General features: G+C 54.1%; 6 protein-coding genes across 6 annotated transcripts; 1 reads left to right on the forward strand and 5 right to left on the reverse strand.

The window, feature by feature from the left end:
• Positions 1–3: 3 nt before the first annotated feature.
• On the reverse strand, positions 4–895 carry Z520_11486 (uncharacterized protein; the record flags this gene model as incomplete). The annotated part of the gene is made up of 2 exons (XM_016781975.1): positions 4–764; positions 847–895. The coding sequence occupies 2 exons, from the start codon at positions 893–895 to the stop codon at positions 4–6; spliced, it is 810 nt and encodes a 269-aa protein (XP_016626946.1).
• An 809-nt stretch (positions 896–1,704) lies between these two features.
• Z520_11487 (uncharacterized protein) lies at positions 1,705–5,262 on the reverse strand (the record flags this gene model as incomplete). Its single annotated transcript, XM_016781976.1, has 1 exon — positions 1,705–5,262. The coding sequence occupies one exon, from the start codon at positions 5,260–5,262 to the stop codon at positions 1,705–1,707; it is 3,558 nt and encodes a 1,185-aa protein (XP_016626947.1).
• Positions 5,263–5,958: 696 nt separating this feature from the next.
• On the reverse strand, positions 5,959–7,597 carry Z520_11488 (uncharacterized protein; the record flags this gene model as incomplete). Its single annotated transcript, XM_016781977.1, has 3 exons — positions 5,959–7,284; positions 7,345–7,375; positions 7,482–7,597. The coding sequence occupies 3 exons, from the start codon at positions 7,595–7,597 to the stop codon at positions 5,959–5,961; spliced, it is 1,473 nt and encodes a 490-aa protein (XP_016626948.1).
• A 140-nt stretch (positions 7,598–7,737) lies between these two features.
• On the forward strand, positions 7,738–9,009 carry Z520_11489 (uncharacterized protein; the record flags this gene model as incomplete). The annotated part of the gene is made up of 1 exon (XM_016781978.1): positions 7,738–9,009. One exon carries the CDS (start codon positions 7,738–7,740, stop codon positions 9,007–9,009), a length of 1,272 nt encoding a protein of 423 aa, XP_016626949.1.
• A 515-nt stretch (positions 9,010–9,524) lies between these two features.
• On the reverse strand, positions 9,525–10,376 carry Z520_11490 (uncharacterized protein; the record flags this gene model as incomplete). Its single annotated transcript, XM_016781979.1, has 2 exons — positions 9,525–10,272; positions 10,327–10,376. 2 exons carry the CDS (start codon positions 10,374–10,376, stop codon positions 9,525–9,527), a joined length of 798 nt encoding a protein of 265 aa, XP_016626950.1.
• Positions 10,377–11,105: 729 nt separating this feature from the next.
• On the reverse strand, positions 11,106–11,489 carry Z520_11491 (uncharacterized protein; the record flags this gene model as incomplete). Its single annotated transcript, XM_016781980.1, has 1 exon — positions 11,106–11,489. One exon carries the CDS (start codon positions 11,487–11,489, stop codon positions 11,106–11,108), a length of 384 nt encoding a protein of 127 aa, XP_016626951.1.
• Between the last annotated feature and the right edge of the window lie 166 nt (positions 11,490–11,655).

Consider the following 11,655-nt stretch of genomic DNA (forward strand, 5'->3'; position numbering starts at 1 on the left):
AGGCTATCGAATCGTAAACCCACCATCAACCCTAACATCCGCCCCATTGATCATGCCACTCTCATCGCCACAGAGAAACTCGATGGCGCTGGCCACCTCCTCCGGAACCGCAAACCTCCCCGTGGGGATCTCGGATAGATGCTTTGCCTTCTTGTCTTCGTCTGCCCAAGCTTTCGCGGCCAGGGGAGTCCAGGTCACTGTGGGTGAGACCGTGTTGGCCGTGATGCCCTTGGGTCCCCACTCCGAGGCCATGCAGCGCGTGAGTCCCAACAGGCCGGCCTTGGAGGCGCAGTAGGCGCCGTGGCCATCGAGGGCGACATGGGCGGCCTGCGATGCGATGCTGACGATGCGCCCGGGCGGTGGCGTCCTGTTCAACTGCGAGGCTCTGGATTGATAAAGGTGGAAGAACGCGGTGCTGCAATTCAACGGGCCCAGCAGATTCGGCAGGATATTTTTCATAGCCTCCTCCGACGACGTCTCCTCCAGGGGCTGCACCGAGACGTAGCCCGCAGCATTGATCAGGATACTCGGGAAAGCCTCGACAGTCGAAGAATCTCCAAGCATCCCGTCTTGGCCGAAAACCATTTTGACCGAGGCCTCGGACGTGATGTCGCATTCAAATGTCCATACCCGTTCGGGCTCCTCGGCACCAAACACCCGCTTCAGCGTGTCGACCACGCGGTCCCGTTCGAATGGTGCATATAAAAGGGCTACACTTGCCCCGTGTGCATGGAGACGATGGGCAATTGAGGAACCGAGTCCGCCTATGGCTCGTTGAGCAGGTCGTCGTCTTGGGTTTGGGGGAAAGCCGAGATGTTATTGTGCTGGAAGGGAATGAGAACTTACCAATGCCGCCGGCTATGATTACGAGGCGTCCCTCAAGTGCGGGAGCCATGATGAGAAGAGTTTACTTAGGTACACAACGTCCAGACAAGTCTACAAGGGAAATTGTGGTGTTCCTTGAAGCTCTTTTATATTCATGCCTCGTGGCCAATGCAACTCCATAACCCCGCACAGATTGACAGGAATACAGCCTGAAATCAGGTCATCTATGCGCCATTCACGTTATTGGAATGATACATCGACATGGACGTAGGTACCTAGGTAAGCATCACACTCGGTCTCTAATCATCGCGACCTCTCACTACAGACAGGGTGACACCAGACAAATGCGAACAGACAAAATGAGCTCCAGAGTTGATCTCGTGTCATTAAATCCGGCGCCAATATATATACCTAATATTTGCAGGCTCTGAAAGTCTGTACGCTCGGGAAACATGACTCTCCTTTCCGTCGCGTGGTTAAACTCCTGTACGGGCTCGCTATGAATTCTTCAATCGCAACAAAACGGTGTCTCGTGTGGAATCCACTATTGCCACTCCTTCAAAAGCAAGGCTCCATCGCTGTGAGACTTGTACCGACTTCTCGGCCCGACGTTGTAGACTATCACTCACGCCTGGGCCAAACTTCACTGGCCTCGAAAGCCTCCGTATGCTTTGAGCAGAACGGCTGCTAATTGGCAAGTGTTTATGGCTTCTCTTGGCTGAAAATCCTACAACGTTGAATTTGTGCAGGGCTCACAAGGGTAGCACCATCAATAGTTCGACATCCATGTTACAGTCCTAGCGATCCCGAGTTGATGGGGGAAGATACAACCACATTTGCTTGCGGACCCGGTTCAAAAGCCGAATGGATTTGCTGCAGCTATAGTCTTGTCAGTATCCCTCGAATCAGACATAACCAGTCGCATGAGAACTTACTCGCATTGGCAAGGTTTGCCCTTCTACCCGTCGGCTGAGGAGTCAACTTCTTGGCCTGAGGGCCGAATTTCACATCAGGTGCAGGGCCCGTCTTTTGTGGCTGCAAAGGTGCAATAGTCGGGAGTTGAGGAAGAGGTGGCAGCGGGGGCACCGGTGGCGCCTGGAAGTTCCCAAACCCGTTTTGCTGCGGCACTTGCCCGAAGCCAGTGGCTTGTGGTTGCAGAGGCTGTCCAAAGGCGGTCTGTTGGGGTTGAAGCGATGCTGGCTGAGGGAATCCTGCTTGGGGAACACCTGACCCAAAGCCATTGACCTGAGGTTGTGGAGGAGGAGACACGAACCCAGTCCTTTGCGGTTGAAGCGCTGGTGGAAGGACCGTGTTGATGCCGCCCGTCGGTGGGCTTTGCTGGAATTGCATACCTGTGGGTTGGGGCTGGAAAGGTGGTCGTGGATCCGCAAAAGGACTGCCCGCTGCGTTCCCATTGATATATGGCTGCTGTGGGAACTGGCCGAATTGCTGCGGCTGCTGGAAACCAGTAGGTTGCGGAGCCAGTCCAAATTGCCCGATACTTTGGTTTGGTTGAATGAAGCCGGTAGCCTGAGGTTGCAACTGCAACTGCTGGAATTGCTGCTGCAAGCGTTGCTGTGATAGATCATTCAAGCTCTGCCCAGGAGGAGCTTGCAGAGCAGACGCTCGTGGAATGCCTGTCAGTTGCGGTTGCAACGGCTGCAGTCCGAACTGGTTCTGCTGCGGGTTTTGAGGAGCAGAAGTCGGGCGAGGAGGAGGCGGAAGCAGCCCGGCACCGGCAAAGCTCTGTTGTGGTGCCAAGGGTCGCTGTCGGGGGACGTTCAACTGCTGCTGCGGTTGTTGGAACGCAGTCATCTGGGGCTGCAGTTGCGCAGGAGGCTGATTCAATTGCGAGAAGAAAGCGGCATTGGCACCGGTTTGTTGGGGTTGCTGTACAGGAGGAGACAGGACCGGAGCAGGAGCAGGAGCTGGTTGTGGCTGTGGCTGTGGTTGAGGTGGTGGCTGTTGAACCGGCATAGGAGCAGGCGCTGGAGTAGGCTGAAGAGGAGCCGGCAGAGGTCCGTCGAGCAGGGAGGACAAATCTTTTGTTGCTCCCGTGGGAGGCTTAGGGCCCGGTGATGGAATGACAGCAGCAGGGGCTGGCGCAGATTGTGAGGCGGCGCGTGGGCGGCTAGGTGCCTTGACAGTCCAAGCATCATCGTCGAAACCGCCCTTGACGGGCTCTCTCGGCGGTGCCTGGGTGAGAGGCGTCGCCCTTGCATCCGAAGGTGGCTTCTTTTCTTCATCCTTTGGTGCAAAGGCGTCTGCGTCAACAACATCGCTTGTGGACCGGGTTGCTTCCGGTCTGCCTCGTCGTGTATTATTATGCAAGGTTCCACCAGGGCCCGAGAAAAGGCCTCCCTGTGCTGATTCTCCATTGGTGCCATTGATCGTGGGAGCTCGTGTTCGCGCAAATTTTTGATCCAAAAACTTCATGACTTTCAAGATATCGCCCTCCTTGAAACCCAGAGTCCGCAGAGTTTCGGGTGTAATGTCAGGAAGGACACTTTCATCCATCGAATCCCGAATCATGGCCTGGGCATATCGGTCGCATTGATGAGGACCAACACCCGCCGAGAGAAAGAAATCGAACCAGTCGTATTCGGGGGCTTTCGGCTGCTCTGGTGCCCTCGCCCCAACGCTAGCTCCGCTCCGAGAATTTGGTTGTTCTTGATTCCGATGTCTCATCTTGATCAAATCAGCCACTGGAATGTGCTCCTCGATCGGTTCGTGAATTACCTGCTCAACGTAGTCAAGGTCTTCAGGTGACATCTTCGTTACGGGAACGGCGATCTTGACACCATTGACCTTGTGCAAATGAATCTTGCCGTCTGTAACTCGCAAGAACTCCGCTTCAACCTTGAATGTCCCCGAGTGGTCTGTCCAGGTTCTCACTTTCTCGGGATCCGGCTTCGAGCGACTCTTCTTTCGCTCATCCTTTTCTCTCCGATCTCGTCGGCGCGGTTGCTCATCGGCAAGGCTGCTGCCGCGCTGGGGAATTTCACTGCGAGATCTCGCGAGCTCCGCATCTTGACGAGCTCTGTCAGCTCGGGCTGCCTCTCTTGCCAGCCGTTCTTCTTCAAGTCGATTCTGATCAACCACGGACAAACCAGCTTTAGTACCCGAGCGCGAAGGCGGCTCTATTGTTGCAAACCCAGTAACCTCAATGTAGCTGCTGGGCACGACACCTTCTTTGCCGTTCTTCAGGCGTCTAACATTCCACCACTCTTCGGATTTGGTGTCGTCCAGGATGATAACCTCGTCTCCTACGCCAACTGTGACTTCATCGTCACCTTGAGCCGGAAAATCGTAAAGGACCTTTCCCTTCTTGTGCGTGCCGCCGCCACTGGCAGCAGTCATGACCTCCCGGAGGCCTTCGGCCCTCTGAGCACCCGCAATTTCCCCCAGGGCTGACACGATCTCTTCTGCAGTATCCTTTGCGCCTGCGTGCAGATCCAAACTCTTACTAGGCTTGACAAGCTCAATGAAGACGTGCTTGCCCTCGATGGAATAGTGCGTCATCTTGTCTGCAGTCCATTCCTGTGAAGGCCCGTCTCTTGACTTTTCAGGAGCGACCATGATCGTGCCCGTGGCAATATTGATGCCCAGTGTTGTCGGCATTTTCCTCCTTCTACCCATGGCAGAGACCATTTCACTTATATTGTATAGGTGAAAACCGCCGGCCGATCGAAGCGCACCCTCCTCGTCCTCCGGCTGTGGGATGGCTCGATTGTAGGGTGGAGAAGGAAGTGGACCTTGAGATCCTGATGTAGGTCGTCGCGGGAGAGCTGGTGCAGGCTCTTCTTCGTCCGAGGCATCTGGAGTGAATTGTTGACGAGGGATTGCAGGTGGCGGAGACGATATTGTTCGAGCAGCAGCTGGGGAAGTAGGAGCACCTCCTCCCAAGACACGGGCCAAATTTGCCGCAGGACTGTGAACAGATCGAGCCGGAGAGGCCGGACTTGCGGGCGCCTCTGGCTCAGCTGCCAGTGGGTTCGAGTATGCTCTTGATCGCACAGAGGGAGACCGTAGAGGGGCAGCGGGTGCAGTAGATGTCGAGCTTGATATCTCAATGTAGTTGGCGGGCGCAAAACCAAAATCATCACCAACGCCAACTAGGGTCCAATCTGGGTCGGAGGTATCATAGACGTCCAGTAGGGCATCCTCAGCGAAGGAAACTTCCTCGTCAGTCTGGCGAGAATAATCATAGAGAGCTTTGGCAGTATGGGCGGGCTTTGCATCTTCGACATAGTTGTTCGGGATCAGGCCTTCGGGTTCGTCGTCATCGTCCCCGGCTGCCTTTTTCTTTGCCTTCCACCAGTCATCCTCGGTGCTCTTCTCCAGGATATATAGCAACTCCCCCTCTTTGATCTCTAACTCGCCAGCGCTCTGTGGGTGGTAGTCGTAGATGGCGGTGCATATCGCAACGAAGCCCATAATGGGTGGGGACTGCAACGGAATCGATGGGCAGAGAGGAGCAGCAGTGGTCAAATGGACTGGGTGGAAGAAAATGCCATCAATGTGAAGTCGGACGGGTCGGAGAGAATCGAAGGGAAATGAGGTAGCGCAATTTGGGTGGTTTCACCTCGACGGCTAAGCGAACAGTAAGATGGCCTGCTAGCGGGCGAGGTCGAGTTGGGAGTGAGAGGGAGGATGAACGGCGAGGGTGACGGGGTTTGGGGCCCAGAGCTTCTTGATGGGTGGCCGAATGCGACTCTAGAGGTCCTCAATATACAGGAACTATCACGCTCAAAGACAAATAGTGGAACAAGCGGACGGGTTGGCAGGATCAAGATTCGAAGAGTCGAGTTGCTCGAGGTGGTCGAGGTGTGCTCGCAGGTTAGACCCGTCGAGCCGTGCAGCACGACCAGGTCCAGGAACATCCCCGGCGCAACTGGCCGCCAAGCAGGGGCCTACGACTGCGTCTCCCGTCACCATCACCGTCACTACAACCACCAGAGTCTCCGCCAACATCCACCGGCACGGCAGCCAAAAATGCTTACATCAACATGCATCGAGCCTACAAGCTAGATTACTTAGAAGTCGTATTTCGGCCTAGAGAGCAACATTCACACGTAGCTCAAAGCACTAGTGCAACCTTCATCGATCTGATGTTGTTATCGGCCATTTGGCTTAGGCCTCTCCAGCATATTCTTCGTGGCTGCCAGTCCCTTCTTCGTTCTCTTCCGATGGAGGATTGCTTTCTTCCTGTTCATTGTTCTCTTCGTCCTCCTCCTCGTCATCGTCTGTCGCCACCACACCTCTGAGTTGAATGTGCCCATTGACATCGTCCAATCGCTCAATCTTCCAGTCCTTGGTGCCGGCCAACTTCTGCAGCTCCTTGCGAAAGGCATCAATATCCTCCGGACTCAGATCAAGCTTCTCGAGCTCCGCCTTGGACATGCCAGAGATCTGTCCTTTTTTCTGCATGATGACTGTCTCGGCTTTCTCGTCTTTGGTCAGGACAATACGCCCTCTCTCGAGCCTCTTGCCCTCGCGACCTACAAGTTTCATGCCACCCACTTCCACATTGCCTAGCATGATCTGCTGAGGCTGGCCTTGACCCAGCGTCTGGCGAGAGCCCTCCTCTTCGTGACGCGCTTCCCACGCCTCTACCTCATCTTCCGAGATGATCTCCCGGCAAGTGATGGGATGGGCTCGACTCTCCTTCGGCGGTTGGAAGGCGACATCGTTGCAAAGCCGTGGCGTGTAGATGATCATGAGGTAGGCGCAGGTGGCCGTCTCCTTGATCCAGCCAATTCGGTCGGTCAGTTGCGGGTTGCAGTGGAACTGCACCTCGATCTTGCGGTCGTTCCCCGTGAGATCGCAGGGTGTCCCTCCCTCTAGCCGCTGGACCAGATAGTTGGTCTCGGCTTTTGACCTGACTTCTGTAGAGAGGGCCTTGTCGGAGCCAGACTGTGGGTTCGAAGCTCCCGGTCTCGGTGATTCAAACTTGCCCAGGACGTAGCTTGGAGTGGTGGGGTCTTCTTGCGGCGGCCATATCCTGCCGTTGGTGCCTGGCGGGAGCGCATGAAACTGGGTTACCTGAGCATTGTAGCAGAATGAATAGGTCCACCAGCCCGTGGAGTAGTATAGGCATTGATTCGACGCCATGCCCTGTAGTAGCTGTGCTGCCCTCGCAACGGCATGGTCCAACTCTTGCTCGCGATCCGCGGCAGATGGTTCCGGGGCGGTCCGATTGTCGACCGTGTCTTTTGCTTCTGGGATGAAGCACAAATAGGGATATCCATGGAGGAAGAGGCGTTGGTAGGAGCCCGATTGCATTGAGTCTGCTATTCTAGCATCATCGTCCGTCTCCTGGTTGACACTTGCAGAGACATCCTTCAAAGGCGTCTGCGCCGACCCGCCATCGCCTGACCGGCTTTTTCGTGGCAGTTGGCCTAAAAGGTCTGGCACATCGATGTCGAGTACGTAGGCCTTAGGGAATTCAATGCTATACTATGGCATTGTCAGCATTGAAGCATCATCCCTCTGAGCACAGAGAGAGCGCGGGAGTACCTGAGGAAAGGCAAACAGATCGTCGTTGACGCTGAAGGCAGTTTCGCTTGCCCAACAAACACATGGCGCAAAAGAAAGTACAAAGCAAGCCGAAAGGCCAAAAAGAATCCTCATCACGGATTGAACTCCCCAATTACATGACTGGTATTCGGTATTTCCGCAGTTGTGCCAATTCAAGTCGCGACAGAAACAACACGGTCGCATGAGTGCTCGCCGCGGAGCAGACGGTGACATGCGCCAAGGGATGCGGCATTCTACTAAAGGAATCAACACGCCCTGCAAGGGTCTAGGCCACTCGTGCATATTTGTTTTCATCTGATATCACAGAGCACAATCCTCCGTCCGACTATTGATACTGTTTACTCTGAATCACGTTTAGTATCTCCGCTGAACATGGCTGAGGAAGCCTCGTCGACCTTCTCCCTCGCCGGCAAAGGCCTCAAAATCGACACCAAGGAAGATCTCGAGAAACACATTGACCTACTAAGGTCGTCCTCTTCTGTCACTCACATCGATCTCTCTGGAAACACACTAGGCGTCTCTGCATGCGCCGCACTCGCACCCATTTTGGCCTCAAAGTCAACTCTGCAAAGCGCCGATCTACACGATATCTTCACGTCGCGTCTTCTCGACGAGATCCCACCAGCACTATCCTCTCTTCTCACTGCCCTACTCGAGTGCCCCAACCTGCACACGATAGACCTGAGCGACAATGCATTCGGTCTCAACACGAAGGATCCCCTCGTGGATTTCCTGTCCAAACACACCCCGCTGAAGCACCTGGTCTTGAATAACAATGGCATGGGTCCCGAAGCAGGCACTGCCATTGCCGAAGCGCTTATCAAGCTGGCGGAGAGGAAAGAGACGGCCAGAAAAGAGGGGAAGAGCGTACCATATCTGGAAAGCATAGTTTGCGGCCGCAATCGGTTGGAGAACGGGAGCATGCCTGCCTGGGCGAGGGCGTACGAGGCACACAAGGCCGGAATCAAAAGCGTCAAGATGACGCAAAATGGTATCCGACCGGAGGGTATCTCCCACCTAATCACATCCGGACTGTCAAAATGTGAAAACCTCGAGGTCCTCGACATGCAAGACAATACGTTCACTCTCAAAGGCGCACAGGCCCTGGCAAACGCGCTCAATGGTTGGTCGAATCTCAAAGAGCTCGGCGTTGGCGACGATCTACTGGGCGCCCGTGGCGCAATCAAAGTTTTCGAGTCTTTCTCCGGAGGAGGTAACGAGAGTGTGGAGATTCTCAGACTACAGTACAACGACATCACTCCAGCGGGCGTGAAGTCGCTGTTGAGAGCTGCAAAGCACGATCTACCAAGGTTACGACGGGTGGAACTGAACGGGAACAAGTTTGAAGAGGAGGACCCGTCAATTGAAGAACTGGCTGCACTGTTGAGCGACAGAAGAGATGAGTTGGGCAAGGACGAGGATCCAGAGGATCACTGGGGACTGGACGAGTTAGATGAATTGGAAGGAGAAGAGGACGAGGAGGACGAAGAAGAAGAAGAAGCCGAAGAGGAGGACGAGGAGCAGGAGGAGCTGGCGGAGAGAATCCTCAAGGAGGCTGAAGAGGCCGAGGGGGAGAAGGTGGCAGAGAAGAAGGATAAAGAAGTCGATGAGTTGGCCAATGCTCTGGAAAAGACGCATGTATGAAAGATGATCGATGCAGATTGGAGTTGCAGTGCATTGTTGAGCGTGGTTCAAGACATCAAGAATCCTTTTTTTGGCCAACAGAGCATAGCACAGGAAGATACCCCCAATAGACACAAAGTCAGAATCTTGAACAAGCCACATTTTTGGGTCTGCCCCATCCACTTCTGTTATACTGGAGAGTCCACTTCTCAGCTCGGCACTTCGTCTGCATAGTGCTTGCAACCTGATGTGTGCAAGCCTGTCACGGGCCAGACCACCGGTTCGTAGTTGACGTGTCCGCATAGCTGGTCCTGTATAAATAGTGCTCTTATTGGTGAGCAAGTATAGCGGTGCGAGAGCCTCGAGAACTCGAGCTCATAAAGCAGTGCGGCTAGATCTGTATTCGGTGCAGCCGGTGTAGCAGCTCTCCCACAGTTGCTGGGTGGGGAAAGGCGAACTGTCATAGAGCGAAGGAAGCGTTGGAAATGCTAGACGCATAGGAGGTCGCCGCATCCACGTCTCCCAAAGCAATGGAGCTAACTGCCATAGATTCGCAGCAGTCGATCCTCCACCCCATCAAGAATGCTCCAATGATCCAGAACCTCCAGATTCTCCGCCTCCGCCTGAAACATCTTATGAGGCTCCTGACCCGGACCAAATGGATTGGCATTTGCACCGGGGTTCATCTGCGCCATCTGCTGCGCCATCTGACTGGCTGCGTTCTCATTGCCGAGAATAAAGATGAAGACGCTTTGAAGGCCGAAAAGGCACAAAAAGTACCACGACAAGCTGGACACCCATCTGACATCCAGGTCTCGGGTCATGACGCCTGACTGCAGCATAGATTTGAACCGAATGGTGAGCGGAAAGGGCAACTTGAGAATGACAAAGCCGGCGAAGAAGGCGTTGATCCAGGACATGATCAGTGTCTGGGGAATCATCATGGCCATGTTTCCTTTCATCATTCCCATCATGCCCTCCATGGCCGCAGGATCAGACATTGGGTTCGCTGCACCTTGATCCTTGGAATCTGGTCCACCTTTCAAAAACGTGCCCTTGTGGTAGCCGTCGACAAGGTATTCTTTCCGGCGGTTGAATGAAGGTGTTGTCACCGCTGCTGCAGCGTTATTTCGCAGGTTGATCCCACGGAGGAGCGCTTGGCGTTCACGAGACTCGGGAAGGCTGTTCGGAGGTTTTGGCGGAGTATGCAGTAGAACCGTGGCGTAATGTCGAAGAACTCCAGTTAATATCATCACAATGGTGATGGGGAGCAAGATCCAATAGCTTTTGAAGCAAGTCAGTACAGAGCAGATATTGTGTCTGCAGAAAGCAACTCACAAAAGAGCAGGATCACGATGGATCATCTGCTCCGCTCCTTCGACCGCCATCTTTTTGCCGATCGAAATCCCGCTGAGGATGAGAGGAGGTGCGCAGACTCAGTTGTGTAGTACGAGGTACTGTAGTCGGACTGTAGATACTACTGACGATGGTCGTGAAAGTCGTTGACTCGCTCGGGAAACCTGCCTAGTTCTCCATGTGTTGACAGTGGGCCCTTTTCGCCCAAAGCGTCGAGGGCGTGTCTATCTTGACTTCCACCACCATGTCTTTCAGGAACTTCTCCTTCGTAAAGGGACAAAATACAGAGATCAAGGGCGTTGGCTACGGCGGCCTTACCGACGCCAACTGTGGTCCTGGTCATTAAGCAGGGGGTATATCGATGTAATATTCTTTGAGGAAAAGAAGTATACGTCGAAATCCCCAGTGTAGTGTGGGAGTGAGAGGGAGGACAGGGCGACCAAGCCGAGGAATGCACCCAGATATGGTACGTCGTGCAGATGCTCAGCTAGGCGCTTAGCCCAGGGAGGCAGAAGCTGGAGATGAGGGTGACCAAAACGCCGAGAAGACCAGGAAGAATGTAAAACCTCCGGGTCAGCCAGATCAACAACGATATAGGTGGGAAAGGTGAGTACGAAGTACTTGATGACCGAGAATCTCATTGTGTCTCCCTATGGAGACGGCGTCTTCTCTAGACGCGACGCAAACCTGCTATGCACATGAACGGGGATGTCACCACTAACGCCAACCCTCCTAAGGCTTTATTTGCCCATGGTGCATCGTCAAACGCCAACCCAGTCTTCAGCCTCGTCCTTACCCTTGCCCTCGCTCTCGGCCTTGTCAACAAGCTCCCATTCCGCGAACTCACAGTCGGCACACACCTTCGCCACAGCCAGCTCCTTATACTTCCTGACCTTCAAGTGTTTGGGACGTTTTGGCTTTTTCACCCAGCAGACGGCCCATAGCCCCATGCCCTTGCAGTTCGGACGGTTTTTGCAGATGTAAAGAATGATGCCTTCCAATTTGTTGTCCTCGGTCTGCTTGCTGTTGATTGTTGAGAGAATTTCAGAGGCGTCTGCGGGAGCTTTGTCCACGAATTGGACTTCGGGGCAAATGGGACGGGTAGGGAGGAGGTTTGGTGAGTTGTTGGGGACTTTGGTGGCCATTACGTTGTCTTGTCTGGTTCTCGGTACGGTGTTAGGATAGGTGTAGGCGCAAAGGGTTTTGATTTGAGATCGGTGGAATCTTTTGTCGCGCACAATTGACGTATTAGAGCAATGTGCTTGCTTGGTTTGGCCAGACGAGATACTGAGTGTGGAAAAGATTTTGAAA

Source organism: Fonsecaea multimorphosa (assembly GCF_000836435.1).
Source record: "Fonsecaea multimorphosa CBS 102226 unplaced genomic scaffold supercont1.39, whole genome shotgun sequence".
Lineage (NCBI taxonomy): Eukaryota > Fungi > Ascomycota > Eurotiomycetes > Chaetothyriales > Herpotrichiellaceae > Fonsecaea > Fonsecaea multimorphosa.